The following is a 25099-nucleotide window of genomic DNA, read 5'->3' on the forward strand; positions in this document are numbered from 1 at the left end:
CTGCCAGAAAGATAATATTTATGGACAGAGATTTCTTTCCATTATGTTTTAAGCTAACTTGGGGATGGTTCTGTACAGGATTAAAACTTTGTCTTAATGATCCTTGTGGGTGTGTGATTCTGTAACTTGGAAAACCACTGCAAACTCAGAGATTGCAATGTTTTATGTCAAGCATATGTCTTGAAATATTTCAGCAAAATTCCCTCATGTACATCTATGGTGTGATAGCTTTTAAGCATGGACCAATCTGCCCTGACTTCTGCGCAGACACTGGAGTATTCACCCATGCAACATTCATTAATTACCGTGCTGGTTCCTAAATGCTTTCAAGAGGTGAAAGGACCTGAGAGTCACAGAGAATTATTTGCAAGTTGATGATACACAAACCAGAGTCCTCTGGTCTTTGAGGCTTTTGGTCATTGTCCTGGAGTACCCTGCAGTTCTGCAGCCAGCAGTACCAAGTAAGAGTCTGAGCTGAGTCCTCCTTTTCCCCTTGAAGACCATCACCAGCCAGAGCCAGAATCCTTACTCATCTCTTGCAGCTGAACTTTGGGCCTCACAGTCTCAGGTGTGGCTGAAAATGGGGGTTTATTGAGAATGCATAAGTATTCCCTTCTATTGACTCTGCATCCACATCTTTGTTCTTGCAGATTTTTGCAGGGAGGTAAGGAGGATCTGAAGTACTATATGTAATTTACTTAATGTATTTTTTTAAAACAGTAGGGATAACACTATTGGTTCCATTGGTTTGGTTGTGTGTGAATTAATTATGTTAGAGTAAAAATCACATTTTAAAGTTTAAAAAATCTATATTTGAATGATGAGCTTTGTGATGGATGTTTTACCTGAACAGCAAACAGAACTCTCAACTAATTTGTTTTTATTTCAAAATATATCATTTGCCTTTGACTTAGTTATTAAACTGATGCTTTAAAAGTAATTAAGAACCAGTTGCTAATTGGGTGGAAACACACCCTTCTGATGACAGACATTGGCCAAAAGAGATGTTTACAAAAAATTCTTCCTATTGTATGGAAAGAAGGTCACATGAAGAAAACATTATTAAGTGATTCTTAAAACTACTCACAGCACAGTAAGAGGTGATTTGGATGAGAGGGAAGGCAGAATCCAGACCTGGAAATGTTTATTTATTGTTGTAGTTCTACTTACCTCAGTGATTATACCCATAAATAGATAATAATAGGCAAATCTTCACATCAAACTCAACAAGAACATTTCACTACACTTCCTATTTAAAGTCTTCAGTGAAGGACAAGGAAAGAGATGAATTTGATAGTAGATCTTTCTTCAAAGAATTACATAAGTATAATTTTGTATATAGTTAGGAGGAAACTACAGTGTGTATTGCTTGTATTCAGAAACTGGAACGTGAGCTGGGCAGCATGAAGAGTGATACTACAAAACAGAAATAAAGTCATTTTGATAAAATGGATGTATAAAAGATGTATAAATTCCCTTTGTCTTGAAGTTTAAAACTAAAATGTAAAATGTTCCATTCAGCAAGAATTAATTATCCCTAACCTTACTTTACACCACTAGGGATAAGATCACTTGATGGACCATATAACAAATGCATGCCATTTAGTAGTATGCCAGGAAATAGCAGAGCATTTATTTTTTTCCTCACCAATTCACAGCCACTGAATATGTGATTTATATGTTTGATGTAAGTTTGAAAATTTAAGAAAGTGCTTTGCTGATTTCTTGATATGATCTGTCAGTTGATAGTCTCTGTGTGGGAAGTTTCGTGTAAGTTCCAATGTAGCTTTGATATTTCTAGGAAAAAAACTGCAAACAATTTGGTTCCTTCAATATAGTTGTGTCTGTGAAGAAGGAAAGAAACACAATGAAGTCTTGTCAGGCTGTCCTGCTCTTAAAATTAGGAACATAGTCCATTGAAGTTTTATGAGTCTTCAGAGCAATTTGCAATATTGGTAACCCCTGAAAATTACCCAGTGCACAGAAGTGCTGGACATCCTTCAATTTGGTACTCCTCTGGATTTACTTCAGAAAACTTTTTCCAGATTTACATACCCAAATTGGTATTACCTGTAGCCAGCAGCATTGAGGCTTTAATGAGAGGGGACAAAAAGTAAACTGAGAATTATTGTAGGATTCTCCTCTTTCCAGAGTTCAGCACGAGTTGACTCAGAGCCTGCACAAATGTTCGGGCAACACACTGAATAGTGGCTTACCATGGTGCCTCCAACAATAAACACCAGTGAAAAGTTTAAGCTATTTTTTATATAATTATGGCTAGTTTTGGTCCCTGGACTATAAATAAATCTTTATAGCCATTTATACTGAAAACCACCAAAATCCTCACATAACTGTCACTGGCACACTTCAAAACAGATGCTGTAATGGAAAAGTGCCCATCCACACCATCAACTTTCAGACCAGAGGCAAATTTCATTGCTAGAGAAATGAAAATTGCCAGTGCAATGAATTTAAAGACTGAGTAGACACCCAGTGAAAAGTGCATAGTGGTATGCATTAGTCTGGGAATTTTGCTTGCTTGCTTAGCACAGCAACTAGTGTGCTGGAGATAGTAGGTTTGGGCTGCCCAATGCACAGCAAAGCTTCCCATCCAGGCATGCTCATTCATGGGCACCAAGGGACTTCAGTTCTCCCCCTTCTCTAATAGCAGAAAAAGACAAATGAAAGTAACCTGCTCATTTTCTCGTTCTGGGAATGCTCCCCATCATCGGCAGCTCCAATCGGAAGCATCATCACACTTTCCTGTGTTACAGTCTGAAACATTCTGGCAATAGGAATTGTTGAGCCATCACGGATGAAATCTGGGTCTTCTCCAAAAACTGAAATACATGGGGAAAATTAATTAATAAATAGGTGTAATCCAGGTCCTTTTTTGTGCTATCATAAATTTAAGCAAAGAGCTGATACTAAGAGCTTCTGAGTAGAAATGGGTTTGAGTGTGTAGCCAATTGATGTCACAAATCAGTTCTGCTCTATAAACCTCTGGTTTCTTATCAATACCAAAATAAATAAATGAGACCTTTTGGCTACTCCTGTAAAGCATATCAAAATTTAACAAGGTATACACAACATTGATGAGTTATTCTGTTAAAATCAATGAGATTTATAAGGGTAAGAGGCTGCAGCACTGAATTGGGAAATCTGTTTTGCCCAGTTGTTGAGCACAATGCCCATGCACACTTACAGACACACTAAGAACTGGGAAAAAAAAAAAGGATCACACCTGTTTTTATTGCCCTTCTTGCTGCTTTATATAGTAGATCATCAACATCAGCAAGCCAGGGCTTTGCACCCAAAGGCATGGACACTTTCAGTTTGTTTGGACTGTTCCTCTTGGAAAAGACACCCTCCAAAGTGTTCCACCACCTGTAGGGAAAATACTTTTCAAAAAAGTTTTCATCTTGCAACTCAAGCTTATACCCACATTCCTCCTTCTCTTGGAAAGAAATAAGTGCTAAAAACATTCTATTTACTACAAGTCTAGGTTTGTAAGGTAATAAGAGAGACTTAGTTTACACAGTAGTGGCCAAAGAAAAGATTTATCCCTTACCTGTTCTTTCACAACCAAAAGTTCCATGTGGGGGGACCTGATGGATTGAGAATTTGCCAATTACTTTTGCTGGAATGACTGTTTTAATGCCTGGTTCATGGAAAGCTCCTTCAATCCCATGAATAGAGAGAGAGGGGTAATGCCACAGGTGTAGAAGTATTTCTTCCTTTAAAAAAAATAATTCAAAATATAAGAGATTGATATAAACAAGCCAAAATTTATACAAACAAGCTTTTTCTGTCCTAAAATTTGTATTTGGAGACTTCTGTATTTTAAAGGTATTTGATTTTTTATTTAAACCCATACATGTGTATTTTCATTTTTAAAAAATACTACTACTTTCAGTCATAGAAAGATTTGGATGGTAACAGTTTCTCATGAAAAATAAGAAAAATAGAGCATTGCTTTCAAAATCTTCAAAGTAGTATCAGAACAACTTCTGATCTGACTGCCTCTTTATCCTGGAACTTGTCACTGGAAAAACCATGAAGCCAGATACATCCCAGATGATACCAGTGAAGAAATACTACTAATGAACACTAAAAAGCACAATAGGAAAGATTATAATTTTCAGTAACTAAGTTTTCCTGGAGAAGATACAGAGGGGAAACAAAATATTATTACTATTATTCTAAGGAAAATAGGAGAAATGTATAAATTATAAACTGGTCTTCATGCAGAACCTCAGGGTGCTGTTGCTTTCCTTCAGTTTTATGAGACTAGACCCTTATCTATACATAAAATTAGCATAAATTCATCCTCATACAGGTAAAGCATTGAAACTCAGATAGTGTAGTTACATTATACTTTTATATTACTGATTCTAACAGTCTAGCTTTAAGTAATTTGAAAGCTTTTTCATGGAAATAAAAGCATCCATGTTAGCAGAACCTACACCACAGTAATTATGTTTGTGATAAAAAATTAATCAGCTCCTTTCTCCCAGCTGCCAGTCTTGTGCAGAGAAATCTTTCCAAGCCAGCCCTTACATGCTGCTTTTTTTATTTAGGATATAATTTTTAATTGCTGGTAAGGAGAGGCTTGTATCTTTGGATGCTTTTTATGGCAGGCTTGGCAAACATCAAAATCTGTATTAAATAAAAACCACCTGAAACATATCAGCCTAAGGCTGCCTCCCATTTTTTCAGAGCTGAATACAACTTCTTTCCTACTATGTAACCTAAATGTAGGCATTTTAATGCATGTTTTATTTGGCTGATTAGGCTTAGGGGGAGAGAAGGGGTAGGCAAGGAAGGGAGACTTACACTCTTAGTTTTGCATCATTACTTTTAATTTATTATTCATATTTCAGATCACTTTCCCCAGATGCAGTACCTTACATTTTCAGCAGACTAGTTTTATTTACCTTTTACATCTCAGTGCTCCTTTATTTTATTTTGAGCTTGCCATTGACTGAAAATATCTTCCAGTTTGTCTTTATATATAAATGCTACAAATAGGTATAAATTTATATTTATATATAAATGCTGCAAATACTCAGCTACTTCTGCTGAGTATGCATACAGATTTTATGTTACCTTGGTGCCACAGAGGAATTTTTTCACACCACAGTTATTTCTATGTTCCTCTAGATCAAATTCAATCGATTCATATAACTTCCTTTCCTCTTCTGTCAGGGCAGCAACACTATCGTAGATTCCAGGGATCTGAATACGACCTGTGGAATCCACAAGGCTGTCTGCAAAATAAGATACAGATATCAGTACAAGGGGAGCCTATTTCTTCCCCTTGGCAATGATAACACCTTCTCCCTTCTACCTAGCTCTTTACCAAATTAGTAAGCCTAACAACTCTTTGCATCTATCAAGTTGCTTCACCAAACTTGATATATTTGCATATTTATTAAGAAAACCATTGAGCTACTGTTTGTATGTAGTGTGTAATGTGTCAGCCCAGCTTCTGACATGAAAACATCATCTTACTGGGATACAAAGCAGCATTAAAAAGTCAGGTTTTGCCACATGTGCATGTATTAAAGTTGCCTGTAATCCTTAAATGTTCTTAATTGATGTGTGACTGACATCAGCTTAACATGTCTGAAGTCCTGACCTTACTGGGGACATTCCCTTCCTCAGCTGCCACCACCATAGCTGTGTTGAGGTTTGGAAATCTGGGGACGTTGCTTCAATGAGACTTGCCTTACAACAGTTAAATGTGGCCCTGACTTTCATTAGGCTGATCATGGGCAGCTCTCCCCAGCTGCTCCCGAGCAGTGATGTGTGTTCTTACCCAGCAGCGCTATCAGGTCCAGCAGCGGCTCATGAATGATGCCTCCAAAAGTTCCAGAGTGAAGGTCCTTGCTGCCACATTCAACCTGCACCAAAAGCACTGGTTACTTGTAAACACTCGCTGCCTTACTCTTCTGTGAGTGTGTGTTTTCCACAGTGACTGGTGGTTCCATTTTTTTAAACAAGATCACAAATAAACAGTACATGATTTTGTTTTCTAATTATTAAATAGAAAACATCGTGTCAGGAATAATCTGCTTTGGCAGAGAAGATAGAGCTCTGTTGTCAACCACCAAGAGAGAGAAATTCAGCTGTCTGTAGCACTCACAGATTTGAGAGCAAGGGTTCTCCTCCACTCCCTCTTTTGCTTCAGTAAGATTAAAGACATCATACATTAAACATTTGTATATTATTACTGTTTCTAACATTGGAGAATAAATTCTTCAAGTTGTCTACCCTTTTTATTTAATGCAAAATCTTCTTTAAAGAAGGCAAAAATTAATCTTGTTTGATATTAAGACTATATGTCCAATCTTAATTCAAGATTGCAGCAAATAAAAATTTATAGATCTCTTGAATAACAAGTCGTTAGAATAGAGGCATTTGAGTTATTAAATGGGCTCTTTTTCCAGACACATTTTCATACTTGAGTTTATCATAAAATATTTTTCTGCAAAGAACTTGTTTATTCTTTTCAAAACCTCATTACAGCTAACTGTCTACTAGCAGGGAGAGATCATTTTTGATGTTTTAATAGCATAATTTTTCTTAACCAAGACTTAGAAGAATTGAATCAAGACTGCCAAGGCTCTTTCAGTTAAAAAAAAAAATTCATTCTTTTTCAGACATAAAGGTTAATGCAGATTTTTCTTTAGTTCTCAAGTTCTTTAATCTTCTCTTTGAATTCCTTTTATGCTTCATCAGGAAGCATTTCCAGATAAGAAATTTCTGCTCTTTATTTCACAGTAGCTCACATTACCTGCTAAATATAGCATGTTGGCTACATTGCACTTTTATTTACTCCTGCCAGTGTTTACAAAAATTTTGTGTGGCTTTTAAACCCAGAGATCCAACCAAACTGAGTCCCTTTAGGCTGATTCATTATATTATGCAGTATCTGCTACAAAAGGGCAGAGCAGCAGAAATTATGGTTTTGGAGAGAGTTGGAGAGGCAGGTGTAGGAATGGTGTCCACGAGAACAGAGTTGATGTGCAGAGGGGAGGATGCGAAGAGACTGGCAGAGTGGCAGGAGAGTAATGAGACAGGAAAGGGATCAAGGGAAGAAATGACTGAAGAGAAGTTAATGGAAGTAAACAAGACTAATGGAACTGAAATGAGGAGGGAAATCTGCAGAAGCCAAAAGGGATGCAGAAGAAAGCTGTGTACTTGTAAATATTAAGCTTTCCTTCAGTCTTTCCCTGCATGCAGATGTAAGTACAGCTACATCACTGCTGTCTGTCAGAGGCTCTGTTGGAGTGAACCTGTGTCCTTTACCTCCACAAAGAAGCAGGCGAAAGTTTCCCCGACTCCCACAGGTAAGGGCAGGCTCCTTGTTGCTGAGCCACAGGTTGGCTGAAATTACAATATAATCAACATCGGAGAAGAAGCCCTGGTTTTCTTCATCAAGTAGCTTCTCTAGCTCCAAGGATCCTGCTTCTTCCGTGCCTTCAATTACAAACTTGAAGTTCACTGGCATAGCCTACATAAAAATTAGAAAAGTTTGAGTAAGAAACAAGCATTTAATTTTTTTTTCCTAAAAGCTTTAAAATTAGGAGCAGACTGGCTTGCTGTACAAATTGTGTTAGGATAAGAAAAATGTTGGATGAGTATGTAGGATATGTAGCTTGCTACATTAGAAAAGCCAGTGATGGACACATTTAGGTTCCCAGAAAAACTTGTTCTTTTCCTCATATTTTTATCTACTTTTCATTTTTAAAGGAGAATAAGTGATGTCTTTTTTTCTTCTTTGTGCTTTCAGAAACCTTGCTGAAATGTCTCATTAAACAGGCTTTCTGTCAGTGCTATTCAATATTCTAATTGCTTTGGAAATTCTAACTGTCTAATAGCAATTGCATTTCCAGAGAAAATTTCCTGCCTCTTACATTTCCACTGTTACTGCCCATGTGGGAGCCACTGGCTGTGGGTTTCCCAATGTTGTCTATCAACAGACTTACATGGTGATAAAGAACGTTGTCAGTGACTCTGCTATAATTGTCTTTTTAACACTCATAAATTTGCAAGCCTGCTGGTTGATAACAATGCATTTCCAAAAGTAATTAGGAGAACTTTTATTATGGAATAGTGGGAGTTGAAAATGCTGACACACCCCATAGGGGACATAAATTTCAACTTCGTTTCCTGTTGCAATTCATTTTCTCATTAGAGGCTTTAAGATGTTTTCTCTTTTGATTTGATGCTCAGATTAAAGACAAGAATAAATATGTAAAATAAAATGAACTTGCATCATGGATGGGTTCACTGATGGATCATCAGCTGGCCACAGAAATTTTAGAAACAAACTGTTAATGAATATTGTTTGATGCTCTGTGCTGTTTTCTAGAGAAAGGCTTCAAATGACAAAAATTCCTTTCTGCTTGTTTGCTAAAATGTCAAAGTACCTATTAGTGATTTGAAAAAACTAGAAAGATGTCAAACCCATAACCATATCCACTTACAACAACTACTCTTTAGGCAAATAATGTGCGTTTTCTAGGGTTTACGAGAGACCAAGGTCAATTCAGTACTATAGATGCAAGAAAAACATCTTTTCCAGAAGGTTGTAAGGGGACTTTAAAAAAATCAAGACTTAATGTTCAGTTTGTGCCATAATGTCACACAAGAGATAGAAAACTGTTTCTCATCACACTAACAGGATATGTCATGCAAATTCAGCTTAAAGGATGATAGTTAACCCAGTTACAACCGAAAACATATTTTTGGTTTACCTTTACTTTGGGGGTAAGACTACTCCAAAATTATTAAATTACTTGAAGATGGCTATTGTCATTGTAGTTGGTCATTGTAGTAATTTAGGGGCAAATATCTGACCTCAGAAATCTGTCAGACTCTGAGTGATTGTATTTCAATTTGGTGAATGCACACATTCAAAGTATTTGCTTTGATAAATCTGATCTGTTGGTGACATAACAGCCCATTCTGGATGAACATTTTTAGATGCTTATTTTCTTCACACAGGCACATAAATTGCAGGTATCTTGTAGGCAGAGAAAACCAAAGATCAGCAGAATGTATCAGCAGATATGAGTCTTCATCAGCATTCTGTAATGTCTGTTATTTTACCATTTTAAAAGCTCTCAAGAGAGCAGAACAATTATAAGAGCTGTGTAATGTATGTAATACATATTGAATGTTTCCCAGTGGTTTTTTTTTTCTGCAGGGCAAAGGTAGCAAGACTGTATTTACATTGCAGACAGACTGTTCAAAACAGAAATGCTCAAAGACAAACTCTTACTGGAGTGGGACCAGTGCCCTAAGTCTTGCATTAGAAATAGTTAATATTTCAAATTGTATATAGTCTGTTGGGACAGAGAGGTATGATCTTACTCAGGAATGTAAATACATCCCTCCAGAGATATAATAAAAAATAACAACAAATAATACTAAATAGTAAAAATTAGCAATAATAATAAAGAAGTCATCATTGATACCTACTAATTTCAAGGCTCTAAATGTTTCCACTGCATTTATCCAAGCTAGGACTGGTCCCTTATTGTCTGTTGCTCCACACCCATAGAGGTTTCCTTAAAAAGAAAAGAGGAAAGTTTTTAAGCAATCTTTGAATTTCCCCTCATCACTTCAATGTAATTGGCAAATTCCAGTTGCCACAGAAGCTTTAGTGATGGAGCGGAAAAGTGTCAAAAGTGTCAGGATTTCACTGGCTCATTTTAAATAAGGTGATGAGTGTTCAGGTGCTTCCCAATGGACTGGTACACTTTTTTTTTCCCCTTTTCCTTCCTTTTATATGCATGATGTTGTGGTTTCTGCTACATGCCAATTTTTGAGCTTCACTTTTTTTCTCAGGAACTGTTTGTTCATACCAGATATGCCTGGAGGGTTTGCATAATATGCAGCTTCTGGACACATCATTCAGACCAGGTAACAAGCAGCAAAAACCCTACAGATAAATGCCATGGCAGAAATATGAAGCTACAAGTCTAAGTATTTAATTTCTTTTTCAACTGCACATCATGTACAGTTTTCACTGTACATGAACTGAAATCTGTGCCTGTGTATAAACTTCTGTAGCAATCCCCACTGGATATAAACTGGAATAAGGCAGAAGAATTATGCCAGTAAGGCTGTTGGGAATTGATTCCAGATAATGAGAAAGGGCAACTCACTGGTTATAACCTAAGAATCAGGATTTCTGAGGTCTTACATATCTGCTGGCCCTCTATCCATTATTTTTGTTCCTTCAGTTAGCTAGCTGTGCTGGAAGGATAATAACATTAAAAGGTCCTCACATTCTTCCACCACAAATGCTAATATTTCCACACCAAATATTAGGCAGTCACTGATGGATCTCACTAGCCACAGGACAGTCATCAAAGCTGAAAGCTGCTGGACATGTCCCAAAGGTTTCCACAGAAGTCCTCATGCTTTGGTTAAGTAGACAGGAACCCTTCTCCCACTCAGAACCTCAGTCATGTATTCAAATAATGGTACAAAACCTATGAGAAGATGCACACCATCAATTTCAGTCAGTGTGTAGGGGTCAGTGTTCCAACCATCTTCCTTCTTGGCAGGCTGCACATCCACATGACCATAGAAACATACAGTGGGGTTCTGTGGATCCTTCCCCAGTTCTCCAAGAATCACAGAAGGCAGCGGGAGGACTTGGCCATCAGGCAGCTGTGGAGAAAGGTTAGAAAAAGGCAATGAAGGAAAACCAAACCTTCTAAAATGTACAAATGTGCAAAAAAATCAGAATTCTCAGTATTGAAAATACTTCTGCAGTCAATTGACTTTGATTTGATTAGGTGCACAAATCTGTCTGAATCCAGTTCTAACCTATTCAGAGAAACTAAGATGTTTCTTCTCAACTGTTTCTTTCCTGATGGACTTTGTAGAAGTCTTCAAACATTTTATTGTCATAAATGCCCTCCTCACTAATCTCTCACTTCCCAGCACTATAGAAGACAGATGTTACCTTGTGCTATGGAGTCTGTTGGGACACTGAAATAGTCAAAAGCCACACAAATTAATTTGGGGTTTTATTTCACCACAGACAGAGGGCAGGAGGCCTGTAAGTTCAAACATAGAATCTGAAAAAAATTGTTGTTGGCAGGAGGCAGCAGCTATGTCAGAGTGTCTTAAAAACAGGTTAAGGCTACTCCTCTAACGTGGCTCTGTGCAGAAAGAGCTCCACACAGCCCAATTGCATTCTCTGCAACTGTTAAATGACACAAACCAAAATATTAAAGTGTTTCTGTACTTCAGGGTCCTTGTGCTAAGAATCAGAATCCTCACCAAAAGCGTCAGAGAAAAGAAAAGAGAATCACTATTATAGAGCTTCTGAATTCCTGTTAGATTAGAAATGTAACAGCCCAGGGCAGGAAAGAGCCCATGGCTACAGTAAGGTAAGTTAATCAGAGACTAAGGTTTCTCAGAGATTAATTCTTCCCTATTGCTTTCCAACAATGAAATAAAACAGTTTGGATCATTTGTCAGAAGCTCTGAAAACCAAAGATGATGCTCTAGGTAGCTAACCCCTTCTGTCTGACAACATTTTCCTTGTAAAAGCAGCCTCCCTCATAAAGTAAGTTCAGTGACAAATGATGCATTAGTTCTCATGCTTCATTACAGATAAAATTTTAAAATGAGCCCCAGTAAAAAACCTCAGTCCTTTTACTTTTGCAAACTTCTTCCCTCCAGTTAAAAGCATCAAACTCCCTTCTATGCACAGAACATCAATTTGCATTTGGATTGCTTGTGTGGTTCCCAGTATGCTCTCAAGTTCTCAGACCTGATTTCAGCAGGTATCATGCAGGCACAGGACTATTGATAAATTTGTAACTAGCTTTCAAAAAAATAACACTATGTCATAACCTACATGTACATAGCACTGAATGCAATAGGTAGACCCATGGGTAGATATGAGGTTTTATGTCCAAGAATCAGAAAGCACCTGATGTGACCCCAGGTTTACTAAATTAACAGTGGCTCTCAGTGTTGCAAGTCTGTCTGCTGCCAGTGCCATCATTCGCATTACTTCTTTCCTCAGATGTGGTTGAACAGAATCGCTTTCCACAGCCACCCATTCCTTCAGACCCTGCCCAGAAAGAAATGTGCAATTAGGTGATCCAGAATGTTGTTGTCCTCGGCCCTTGTATCAGAAATCACACACTGGAAGATGATTTCCTCTCTGTATCACCACAGCATTGTCACGGATGCTCTAAGGTTTCAGGATAGAGAAGAATCGCTTAGATGTCTTCCCAGGGTTGAGATTCCTGGTTTTCTAAACAGGGAGGGTGCTCACATTTAGGCATTCACATTGTCAATCCTGGATCTAAAATCCAGTGGAAGAGGAGGTAGCCTAGATGCTGACTAGTTTGCATTATAGAAATTGCATTATGGACAACTTACCCTGGTGATTCTCATGAGGATTCAGAAGTGCTCATAGATTCAAAGCATAACTGATACTGAAACTTATGTTTCTGTCTTTTCACAGAGAGTTGACAAAAATGAAAGCACAAACCAGCATGGGACCAAGACTCCTCTCCTTGTAAAGATCAAAGCTACAAAAATCAGTTCTGAAGCGCAGACAGAGAGTGAGCATCCTATCTGGCTTGCATGCCCCATGCAGGCGCATTTTGGCTTAGTGAAGCCTCTATCTGAACACACTCAAAGGATGCTCACAATCCTCTCTTGTGGAAGTCCCTCCTTCATCCCAGGGGTCCCCAGCAGTCTGTCCTCTTACAACCTTGCTGTGTGAAGTGCATGTTGCACTCCTGATGCCTGACCTGGAACTCTGCTCGTTACCTTTGTGACAGGTACTCCTTCTGCCAGAGGAGCCCAGGCCTCTGGGGCACCATTATTTCACTGCAATATAGCTCCTACCTTGATGAAATCACTTTGATGTGCATCAATGTACTGGAAGATCTCCATCTTCAGTGCTGAAGAGGATGAGGAGGACATTACTGCCTTAGAGAGCAGCACAGGGTTGAAATGGATGTTATCTGAAAGTTAAGGATAAAATTCAACATTACAGACATCCTGCAATATACATTTCTTTTCAGCAGTAGAAAGCAGAGACATTCACAACATGCTGAACTTATTTAAGTCTCATTTAATTCCTCAAGCCAGGAGAAAGTATACTCATTTTATCACATAAAAACTTCAATTGATTCATAGTCAAGTTGCTGAAAGAAAAATTGAAAAAATTACCAAAGAGTGAATGTCTTTAGTGTCAAGCTTTATAAATAACTTAGGGGCAACATTTTCTAAAGAAACATTTTTTGCATCCATTTTTTAGTACACAAGCATCAAATTGTATGTTCTGGGAAGAGAACCCTGGGGCAAGACTTGGAGACACCAACAGCCTAGGGGACTCATCTTTCTTTTTCTTAATTTCCAGAATCATAGAATATCCTGAAATGGAAGTGATCCACACAGATCTTTGAGTCCACGTCCTGGGCCTGCACGGCACAATTCCAAGAATGCCACCATGTGCCTGAGAGCATTGTCCAAACACTCCTGAAACTCTGTCAGTCTTCATGCTGTGACCACTTCCCTAGGGAGCCTGTGCCAGTGCCCAGCCACTCTCTGGGTGAAGAAGCTTTTCCTGATATCCTGCCTAAACCTCCCCTGACTCAATGTCAGGCCATTCCCTTGGGTCCTGTCACTGGTCACCACAGAGTGATCAGTGCCTGCCCCTCCTCTTCCCCGCACAAGGAAGTTGTGACTGCAATCAGGTCTGTCCTCAGTCTCCTCCAGACTGAACAGACCAAGTGACTTCAGCCACTCCTCACACGGCTTCCCCTCAAGGCCCTTCACCATCTTCATAGTCCTCCTTTGGACACTCTCTAATGATTTAATGTCTTTCTTAAATTGTGGCACCCAAAACTGCCCCCAGCACTCGAGGTGAGGCCACTCCAGTGCAAAATAGAGCAGAATCCCCTCCCTTGCCCAGATGGTGATGCTGCACCTCAGGACATGATTTTTCCCTGAGACTGCCAGAAGAAGGCAGAAAAATGGATTCACTGACAGACATTCCATATTTTACATGAATAAGGGAAAACAAGCCTGACACTGGAGAGTATTAGAAAACAAATAGCTTTTGTGGTTGATTAAGAGCAGTGACATTACTGAAACACTTGATAAGTGCAGAATTCATTTAGTACCTGCAAACCTCTCTGCCATCTTTTTTTTTCATTTGACAAGATAAGGTTTTAAACTGTGTTTTTCTTATTCCTCCAGTTTTCCTTTCATGTTTGCTTGAAGTAGTTGCTATAATGTCTTGAATTGGTATTAGCAGAGTAATCCTTGGGTGACTAAATGCTTGGTTGGGCTAAATTCAGAACAGCTGTGATAGGATGGGCTCCAAGGTCAAAACCCAATGCTTTTCTGAAGATATTCCATAATAGTAACATAAGGTATAGTTGCAGATCTATCCATAACTCCTTAACTTTGATGCATTGCTAAGATGATAGGCTATGGTAATATTAATAATTTCAATTATGTTTCTCTGACAGAGAAGGAAGATTGAAAAGTCAAGCATGATGAACAAGATGAGGCAAACATTGTTCACTTTGGCTGGAGAGCCTGGCTGTATGAAGGATGGACCCCGTTTTCCAACCTTCCCACAGAAGCAAGTTTACAAGGTTTGCTTCACTTCCTGAAGTGAAGCTTTGAGAAGGCCTCTGACAGTAGATATAGATCCCAGTGTCCAGGTCCTGACATCTCTTAACACTGGAAACACTGGTATTGAAAGAGACCAAATGCTGCTTTTGTAGGAGAGTGAAGCTGCAAAGCACTGTTTTGGAGAAGACTTGTTAACCAAGCCAAGAAAATCCAAATTTGGAGGGTGGTTTTTAGGATGGAGAAATTAAATTTAGCCATATTATTTAAATATATAAATATTTTTAAAATATTAAACCCCAACCTTAAGTGATGGTCAAAGTACCATTTTCTTCTCTTTATTGTTTTCTCCATAAAACAATAAACCCTACCTCCAAGAGGTGGATCTAATCAACAATCCCCTTCAAATATTTTCATCACCAGTCACTGCAGCAGCAATTTGTCCTAAAGCAATAATGATTATTACAGAAATTTCTGAAGTAAGCATGGAAAAAATCTGGACACTTTAGATGAGCTAAAGCAGCTTCTGGGATTTAGCAACAAAGACATGGTAGAGAATGAGGTTTTGATAATTTAGGTTACAGTCGCCCTTGGCTTGAGCTTCTGCAGGTAAGGCTTAAGAACGGGAATTCTGCAACAAGCACTGTAAACTTAAAACCCCCATTCTGGCTATTTCTTCCAGCCTTGGACTGTGCAAGTGGCTGCACATATTTGTCAGCTGAAGCCCATTTTACAGAGGGCTATATGAAGTCAGAGTGAGGACCACAGGCATGGTCAGGAGCACTTCCCAGGCTGCACAGGGCAGAAGAGAAAAGACCATGAGCCCCAGACTGGGGTGGTGGTAACGGGACCCTGGTGAACTGGACCCTGAGTTTCCTGGCATGGACAAGACACTGGCACTTGCTGAGGCAGTGCCTGGGCAGATACAGGAGGGCATCTGAGCCAAGACATTGCAGGTCACTTTCAAAAGGGGCTCAGGGTTCTTGGAGATGATCAGCATTAGGTAAAAACTGAGCACACAGGCCATTTGTGTTGTTTTCTTCTCTTTTTGTCACTGTGCACTTTTGGGGGACCAGGCAATGGCTCTGCTTGTGCCACGTTGCTCAGTCTCACTTTAGCCAGCAGTGTGTCCCAGGAGAGCAAAGTTTACCTTCAGGCTGGTGCTTTTGACTGATAAAATTTATTCCACCTGGGAGCTGGGTCTCACAGAGGGGAGCTGGTTCCCACATGAGCCTAGGAGAGGATGGGACCATGATGGGTGTATTTGTGAGGGGCTCTAGAAAAGTGCAAGGTGCTGCACCCCAGAAGAAAGTGATAGGAATAGGAATGGTACAGGAACCATTTATCTGAAAGTGGGATGAAACCTGGTTTTGCCATGGTCAAGACATCCCAGGATTTCAATCAGCTGTTCATCTAGGGAGACATCAGGGCCATTATCTTCCTTTACCATGAAGCTGGCTGGATGCCTCAGTTTGACATGTATTTCCCTCATTTTTCTACCTTCTAATTTCCAAACCTCAATTTGGAAAACATTTACAACAGAGGCCACTTGAACGCACCCCCTCATTTAACCTTACTGTAGAAAATTAGACAGGCTTCTCAGGTTCACTTATGTAAAAAATAGATCTTTTGATTATGCCACACTTGAACAAGGAAGATCATAGCAGAGGCTGGAACACAGCTGCTAGAGGCATCAAACTCATGTAATGGATTTAAATATCAGTGTCTCCATCACATATGATTTACTCTCCCTATAGTCAAATGTTTGATATTGCTGTATTCTATGCATTTTCACTCTAAAAAAAAATAGTATATTTATATATATATATAAGTCACCTTATGGTCACTTGAATAAATACATGACTTGAATATATATGTACCTTTTAATGGCAGAAGCACAAAAGAGCTGCTTGCTTTTACAGAGGATGTGTGCAGTGGTGCTGATATCTTTTTGTCTCAGTTACGTGCAAATGACCTGGAAAGAGGCAGACAAGAGACCTAGGTCTTTGTCAGGTTTCATTAGCATTTAACTGTTTAAGAAAACGAAACAAGGAAGCTAAAATGCTATGAAGGAAAAAAAAAACCCAACCAACCAAGCAAAATATCCTAGGGAAATTTGGAATTATTCTGTGGTATTTTCAAAACAGACCAAACTTCAAGAAAAGATCATAGAATATCACAAAAATACTCTCATTAAAGTAAGGAAGAGTGGCAAAGATTGGAAAATGGATGTAAGGAGATAGAAAGTAGCAGAATGCACAAAATATAAATAATTCAAACAAGAAATTAGGTAAAGCTATGTTTTGCTGTAGAAGGAGGGAGGGAGGGGAGTAGCTGGTGAAACTTCATGTTAGTGCACTACTAATACACAAAGTGTTGTTCAGGAGCATTTGGATAGCAACTGGAACAGCTCATGTCAAAAAGGGATTCGGTTTAATAAAGCTGTAGAAAGATTTCAGGCAAGGCTGAAATATCTCAGTGTCAAGGGGAGGGGAAAAATGATTTGAAAGAATGATAAATTCAGGGGGGATATCAAACAAAGACTTCAGTGTTCAATGTCAAGTGTATTTTATTTGATGTCATTTAAAGGAGCAGTTGCTGCTCTATTGAAAAATGTAGTATGCCTATTTTTAGAAATAATGCATGGCAGTCAGTTGTGCTCTTTCTCTTCCTTTGTTCCTTAGTAGTAAGAACATTTTTTGTCTCGCTTCCTCTCATGTCGTTAAGCACTGTTAAAAGAAAATTTAGTGTTTTTCTGTGGTGATTTAACAAGAAATCCAAGTTGATTCTTTAACTAGGATGATTCTTTGATGAAATATCTACTGAACTTACAAACATTTGAGAAGTAGCTCCTGAACATGCTTTGAAGGCCTCCTAGTCTCTCCTGAAGCATGTACTTCATGCGCTTCCCTCCCTGTGACACAGCGTTTCAGGTGGGTGCAGGGAGGAGGGTGCCAAGGAAAACTGAACACTGGCTTGCTAACACGCCAGAGAAAAACAGTCAGGACTCATCTGGTTTGCAAATAATGAAGTACATTTGACATTAAAGGAGACAAAGATGTTCATGGCAGTCAGAGCTAATTTACCAAATCAATGGTGGACTCCATTGAAAGGAACATTCCCTCTAAGCAATCACCAACAAGGAAGGTAACAGAGATAATAGGTTTATTTTTTAACTTCCTTTAACAATACTCATTGATAAGTGGCATACCTTTGGCAGGCAATGAAGCCACAGTCACCTCTCCAGCTGAGTGGGACCCTTGGAGGAAGAGAAGGATGACAACTTTTGACGTGGCAGTTCTCAAGCCCAGCCCTGACCACATGCAGCCGCTCTTGTCATGAGGACCAGCAGCTGCAGAGATCCAGACACCTGCAGGGGTGCAAATGCCAGCTCACAGCACCTGACTGCATTTGAAGATTACTAAATAAGTATCATCCAAATCAATAGACTGTGTAACAGCAATGAAAATATCTGGTGGGAAGCAAAGGCAAGGTCTGCACTTGCAGGCAGGCGGCACTGCAACACCCGGTGCTATTTCCAGCAGTCAAAGTGTTGCAATATCAATTGCCTGAATGGTGTTTTGGAGAACAGCAATGACCAGCCCTGCCTATGCTCAAGCCAACCCTTTCATGAAAAAGGTGAGGCCCTGTTTATCAGTTCTGTTTTGCTGTAATACAGATGATATTTTTAAAAAATGTCCTTATCTCTAAGTGTTCTTTGCAGCTGCCCTTGTTGCTGATGATGGGAGCCTGAACTGGAAAGGTCTCCTCTTTCACCTGCAGAACAGGGGCATTTTATCTCAATTTTACTGATAAGTTCTGCAGTTAATGAAGAGATAGTTTTAAGTTAAAGATTAATTTTGGGTTTAGATGCTCACTTCTTCTTCTCTATCATACAATAATCAAACCAGGATAGCCAAATCAGTAACACATTAAGTCATGAGAAAATTTCCTATCTCCTTTTTCCTCCTGGAATTCCAGTATCCCAACAGGAATCCCTGTGCCAGAAAGCACTTTAACATTGCTGATAAGTGTTGCTGCTTTACAGTATTATGTTGGAGGACTGAGAGAAAAGAGGTGGATTTTGCTTTGTCTTGAAAAGTGGAAAAAAAAGGGATAAATTTCTGTTAACGCAAAGCCCCTCTCCCAGGAAGTGGTATTGCCCTTTGTGCCCAGTGAGGAGGAGTAATTCACTATTTACCTAAGAAAATTTTCTGCTGAATGGTTTGCAATCAGATAAACGTGGGTATAAAAATATTCTTCCTGGAAAGACAGCTCTGCTGGCTCTTGCTCTTTTCATGGCAAGAAGGTTCGTAGGAAAGAACTGTGGGATATGCAGTATTTGTACTTAGATGTGGATAGCCTCAGCATCTTCTTGCTGCCACATCTTGCACAGCAGAAAGGAGAACTGCTGAACTTGTAGGAAACTTAAGGTGCTTGTATCTGCATACAAATTTCTACCCTTAAAGTCCTCTGCCCATTTTGAAAGAACCTCTATTGACATGGTCAAATTCAGTAATAAGCGTAATAAGTAATAAGGGTGGTCCAGGTCCTGTCCCACAGCCTTACAAAGGCCTTTCACTTTTTTAAGTACTTGTTCTTCACTTGATTAATGTGTAAAACCTCATTTGCAAATTAAATGCAAAATGGGGGGGGGGGGGGGAATTAAATGTTTGTTTTAATTTATTTAAAATAATTTTATTTTTGCATAAATCCTGCCTTCATTTATCTTAGCTTTAAGTGTTTCACACTGGAGTTATTCCTGACTTAGAATAGTACAAGTCAGATTAAAAATAGATCTATTGTATCTAGCAGATGCATTCAACTATTTGTCTATTTATCACATAATACTACTGAGGAACTATACTACCATGAGGAAAAAAGCTATTATTACTTTATAGCTTAGTATTTAATTGCTAATTGTCCCTTATTTTATAACCTATAACTTGTAGTAAGGTTTAAGGTCCACAGTATATGAGATTTGTTTTGTTATAGTCCTTATTCCATTTATGGGATATCATAAACATTGCCAACATTGTTTAGAAGGATTTTTAAATGTAGGCAGGTTTATCTCTTTAATAAAAACACACTCTGATGGTAGCTTATTAACTACAAGAAATGAAAGAACCAACTCAAATAGTTTGGTTGAATATTCTCTTTGGGATACAGTAAGTATTTAAGCAGGAGGAAATAGACTGATTAAAGGAAAATAAGAGCAGAACTGAAAAAATAGGATAAAGGTGAAGCATCACTGGCTGTTTCTCTTGCTATTTGAAAATGTAAACAATCTAGGGCAGAGATGGTCCCCCACTTTGTGTTTCCATTACTACCTCAGGGCAAAGTGTAGCACCCTGACTCGGTTACAAGGAGAATTAGCATGCTTTAATTTTTACCTTAATTAAAAGGGTATCTTAAATAATTACAATCCTAAGTTTGAGTAAAAAAATATGTAAGAAATATGCTATCAGGAGCAATATTTCATTGACAGAAAAATGATATGATGGTTTTCAATGCTTCCTGTCACTCTATAAGCAGCTATCTCTAGTTCAAGACAGCTATTTTTCATTTCTTGAAAGCGTAGTACAGAAAAGCAGGAATGCAATTGTCACGTCATAATCAGTGGTACCTGGTTATTATTGCAGCTTACTGTCATTTCTCAATGTACTCCCTTAATATAACTTACTGCATCCCAGAAGTATTGGTGTGGAATGGAGAGGCCTTTTCACACAATTCCCCAAATCTCCCTTCCCTACAGATATTTCTACTTCCCTGTGCAGCAGCAGCAGCAAGCCCTTCCACCTCTTGGCTCCTCCCCACTTCACACTGCAGTTAGAAGAGTATTTCCCAGCCACCATCCTTCAAGATAACCACAACTGATGCCAGAACACAAGTTAAGCAACATTGTCCACTGTGAGAGCTTGTCAACAGTGGGGTGAGATTGTGTTGGTAGAGAGGAAAAGATCCCCAAGACCCTGACTTAGTAGTTGTTACCTGGATGTCCATAATCACACCTGGGTGTGTCAGTGGAAGGAGATTGACTTAGAAAAGGGCCCTTACCCAGGCAGGAGATGCTTCCCAAGGATAGGTGGCTGCAGACTGTCCTCTGTACAGAGCAATGATGCCCAGCACCTTCCAGGAGCAGGGCCACAAAGATTTGAGGTACTGTGTGGAGGAAGAGCAATGACACGAAGCCGTCTCACCGCTTCGTGGCTCATTCAACAACCTCTCTGTACCCAGAGCTCCAAGCACTCTGGGTTTTAAGTGATAAGAGAAATAAACAAGTTCTTGTCCAGTGCCAATTCCAGTACACTGCTCTGAGTGCTGAGGTAGGAGACTGTCCTATTTTTCCAAAAGCAACATTGTAAATTCATTTGGCTTAATAATTAAGCAGATTTTTTCAGATATTAATCACACTGAAATGATGGCAAGAGGTTATTTCCACCTTGATATCCTTCAGACAGCTTTTCTCAGCCAAACAGCATAGGTGTTGCCTAGGGATGATTAATGCCCTCCTTGCAGGTGAGGCTTTTATCCAGCTGATAACGCAGTCATTTCCAAACAGACATACCAGAGACTGGCTTTTTGGGCTCACAGAGTAAAGCTGACACTAACTGTGCAGCACTTTGTTTATGGAGCTCTTCCTACTGCCTCCTCCCACCTTTCTGTGAGGTCCAGGAATTGGCAGAGTCAGGGCACGAGTCACTGAGGTGGTGATGCGCATGGTGTCCTTCAAGGCACATGTCCAGAGCACCACAAAGTTAACTCAGTTTGTCACTTGGCTGACTTCTGCATCTCAGCTGGCTGTCCCAGGAGTGACAGCCTCCCAAGAAAGGCTTAGGAGTATTTTTCCATTGCAGTCTGCCTGTCATTGAAGTGTATTTGGGAGAAGGCCAAAGCAAGCCAAGGTTCTTCTCCTGACAAACACAAGTTCTTTTAAGCTTAAATGGAAAAAAAAAAATAGCCTAAATATAAGCTTTCTTAAGCTTAAATAACTGAAAAATAAAAGAACCCACTATTTATACATATATGAATATATATACACACACTCACAATAATGTTGCCTCTTGCTAACAGATGTTACCACTGCAAAGCTTTTGTGACTGTGACCTCCTTAAGGAGGAGTGTGAGCTATTTCATAGCACATTCTTCTGTTGAAGTGCCACTGCCTGTAACAAGGGTACAGCACCCTCCTCAGCAGAGGAAATGGCCATTGAACCAGGGCTCTGCACCACACACACATTGTGCACCTCGTGCCAGCCATGGGCCTTTCTGTGAAAAATGCAACAGCACCTCAACAAAAACAGACAGATAATTACAAGACTGGAGCATTTGGTTAGACAGCTGGTTCATATCTGGACATCTTAATTAAACACCTGCACGCCGGCTCTGAGCCTGCTAGCAACCAAGGCAGATGCATGGATGAGGATCTTTAACTGACTTGCTATAAACTTAATTACAACTTCTCTGGAAAGTAGTTCTCTACTCATTCCACTCTTTCCCTACAGACAAGTATTTTTGCTCTCTTTGTTACAGTCTTTTCAAGCAGAGAAATTTGTCATATATTCAAAGGCCTTTCAACAAAACTATAGCATGTGCTTTGACATGGCTTAAAAGGCAATGATGGCTTTTCATTTTCAGTACTATAGAAAATCAAACATTTAGAACTATTTTTTTTTAAAGCTCCTAACGTCTTAGAAAATGACAGTTCTGCAAATCACTGGTTTCGATATAAGCCATTAATCCCACACTCTGAGTGCCTAAATCCTTATTTAAATTATGAAATTTTGGTTGAAATATTTGAGATAGTTCATGAAGATGCATAAAGTTTGTACCCTATCACACACTGCACTTCAGAGGGAATTAAGTTTTACTGTGAGCTAAAATAAAGAAAGAGAGGAAGACCCATGGCAATATTTAAAAATGCATTTAAGTCATTAGCTATTAAATGTCAAGTGCACAAACAGTTGTTAAAAGAGCAGTTCCACCATGTGCTCCTGTCCTCATGCCTGGAGCCAGTCTTTGAGCAGAGCACAGCATGGCCATGAAAAAAAGCATCTTCTCTGTTGCCATTGAGCAAGAAATGACAGAGATTCACCAGAAGGCTGGTTTGCACAACAGCAGCTTTAATACGAAAAACCCTCCTCTTTTATAGATAGCTTCGACACATTCTACTTGATTGGCTAATTAACAAAAACATCTTTCTCACAAAGAGACCTTGAGAAGAACAGAAAAACAGAGTAGGAAAACACCACCTGCATAATAATAAGTTATCATTGTATAATAAGTTATCATTGTTTCTCTACAACTCCTTAAAAAGTCTCACAAGTCCACTCTGAGAAAACAAATCTCGTATTCTCTCTCTCTGACCAAGCTGTCACATCCACATCTTCTCTCCATTTGCAACACTCAATGTACCCTTTCCTACAAGATAGGAAAGGGGAAGGCTGGGGAGAGAATGGCATCTTGGATACATCTTGCCTGAGTCATGAGACTTTAGGTGCTCCAGATGAGCAACACTATCACAGGCTTTAGCTTCAACTATTTTTAGTGAGAGTTTCCTGACCAGGCCCCTAAAATACAAGGTTATGATCACCCACCTTAGAGAGAAGGTGCTGGGCTGTGCACACCATGCTGGGTTGAGCTTTAGGGCAGCACTCAGCTTGCTGCCTTGGCTTGCAGAGCTGGTGACAGCAAGGAACCACATCCAGTGCATTGCTACAGGCACTGCTCCAAGCTTCCCAAACATTCCAAAGACTCATTCCAAACTGATCATCATCCAAAGCCCTCCCTAGTGCTATTGGGCATCCTAAACAAGCAACACCAGGTTTTCAAGCTCTGACTCTTAATCACAAACCTCACCAGTATGACACCCATTGCTTTTGTTTCTCATTTACTTGTGCAACCCCATTGTTTTTGGGTTTTTTTTTTTTTTTTGGCTGGTTCTCCTGTCCTGGACAGTCAGTGGTAGAGCTGGATAACCTTTTATCACACAATCATTTCGGTTGGAAAATACCTTTAAGTTAAGTTCAGCAGTAAATCTCAGTCTATAACATGCAATTGCATAGAAACTGCCCATAAAGAAACACTTAAAATTTAGACATAGCACTTTTTTTTCATTTCTTCTCTATATAGAAAACCCCACAATACACGTGTTCTTTTGCTATGCCCCCTAATTAGAGTAAAAAAAAAAAAAAAGTAGCCTTTTTATTTCTTATGCCACAAGTCAGTATCTTATGTCGCTATTGGACACAAAATGAGTACACAGATACTTGGTAAGTTCAAAAGAGAAAAGACTTAGTTTTATCCAAACATCTGGTATTTATAGAATTCTAAAGGTGACCATGGATTGGAGGATGGAATTACCACCTGTCCAACCACACTGGTCCAAAGATTAATCAATCATTTCTCTCTACCCACAGAGAAATATATAAGCTATTCTATTTATACATGAAATTGTGTAGGAACTCTGACTTTCAAATATGTAAACATTAGAAGGTTAAAGAAGTTTTATGAGAATTTTAAAACTTTCAAAATAACTATAAAAGAAAACGTAACACTTTTAAAAATCAGGGCAACGATCTTAGATTGCAGAAAAGCACATAGGAACCAAAAAAACACATTCTGATGTCCCCTAACTTTCCCATGTGCCTTTCCTCTTTAAGGCTATAGAGTTTAGGATAGTTTGTTTTCATCTTAGTACCTACAGGGAAACTGGCTGGGCAAGGATATTCCCTTAACAAAAAGCTAACTGAGGAACATACACAACCCCCCACACCCGGAATTCAGTACAGGGGACTGAAGATAATACCATCATGAAATGAACCCAGTTTCTGTCACATTCAGAGAACTACATATGTGTTTATAATATCAGCCTCAGTTTCTCCACTTGCAGCAAGTCTGCTTTTACCTGTCTGATCATTCACTGGGGTAAAGGAAAAGTTACTACTGAAAATATTGCTAGAGGCAACACATATGTCCATTTCCAAAGCAGAAATTATATGAAGAAGTCATAGTGAAAAATCTGACTCTGGAATATGACAGATTTAAAGAGTCCAAACCATCCATTTAGTACCTTGTGAGCGATGTCAGCTAAATACAAAGGTGTCAGAGATGTCAGATCCTTCATCTGTGTGCAGCCTTCCCAGCCACAAGTAAACATGTCTTTTATCTACCTAGACTTGCTCTATTTTACCTGGGAGGGAGGAAAATGCTCTGTGGAGATATTAGAAAGATAACATGTCTCACGCAGTTGAGGCTTTAGGTGAACTGTGCAAGTAAAGGGGAAAAAAAAAGAAAATAGTGCCTTTTTTTTTTCCTCATAAAGAGTTTTCAAAAAGCCACATTTCAAGGGAAAAAAAAAAAAAAGCCTGAAGTAATGTGACTGATTGCTTTTGAATTATCTCAGCATGGTGTAATCTTATCTGAAGTTTTCATTTGTTCCTGTGACTAGTAATTGGGC

The 25099-nt window shown here is 39.1% G+C and overlaps 1 protein-coding gene across 1 annotated transcript; it reads right to left on the reverse strand.

Moving 5' to 3' along the window:
- Positions 1 to 1623: 1623 nt before the first annotated feature.
- CNDP1 (carnosine dipeptidase 1) lies at positions 1624 to 16588 on the reverse strand. Its single transcript, XM_053973492.1, is given in 14 exon segments — positions 1624 to 1844; positions 2693 to 2840; positions 3245 to 3375; positions 3561 to 3604; positions 3606 to 3737; positions 5110 to 5270; positions 5822 to 5906; positions 7315 to 7332; positions 7334 to 7519; positions 9493 to 9581; positions 10530 to 10692; positions 11969 to 12112; positions 12901 to 13019; positions 16521 to 16588. Coding segments are annotated over 13 exon segments (1485 nt in total). The 5' UTR covers positions 12979 to 13019; positions 16521 to 16588; the 3' UTR covers positions 1624 to 1738.
- Between the last annotated feature and the right edge of the window lie 8511 nt (positions 16589 to 25099).

This window comes from Vidua macroura, chromosome 1 (assembly GCF_024509145.1).
Source record: "Vidua macroura isolate BioBank_ID:100142 chromosome 1, ASM2450914v1, whole genome shotgun sequence".
Taxonomy (NCBI): domain Eukaryota; kingdom Metazoa; phylum Chordata; class Aves; order Passeriformes; family Viduidae; genus Vidua; species Vidua macroura.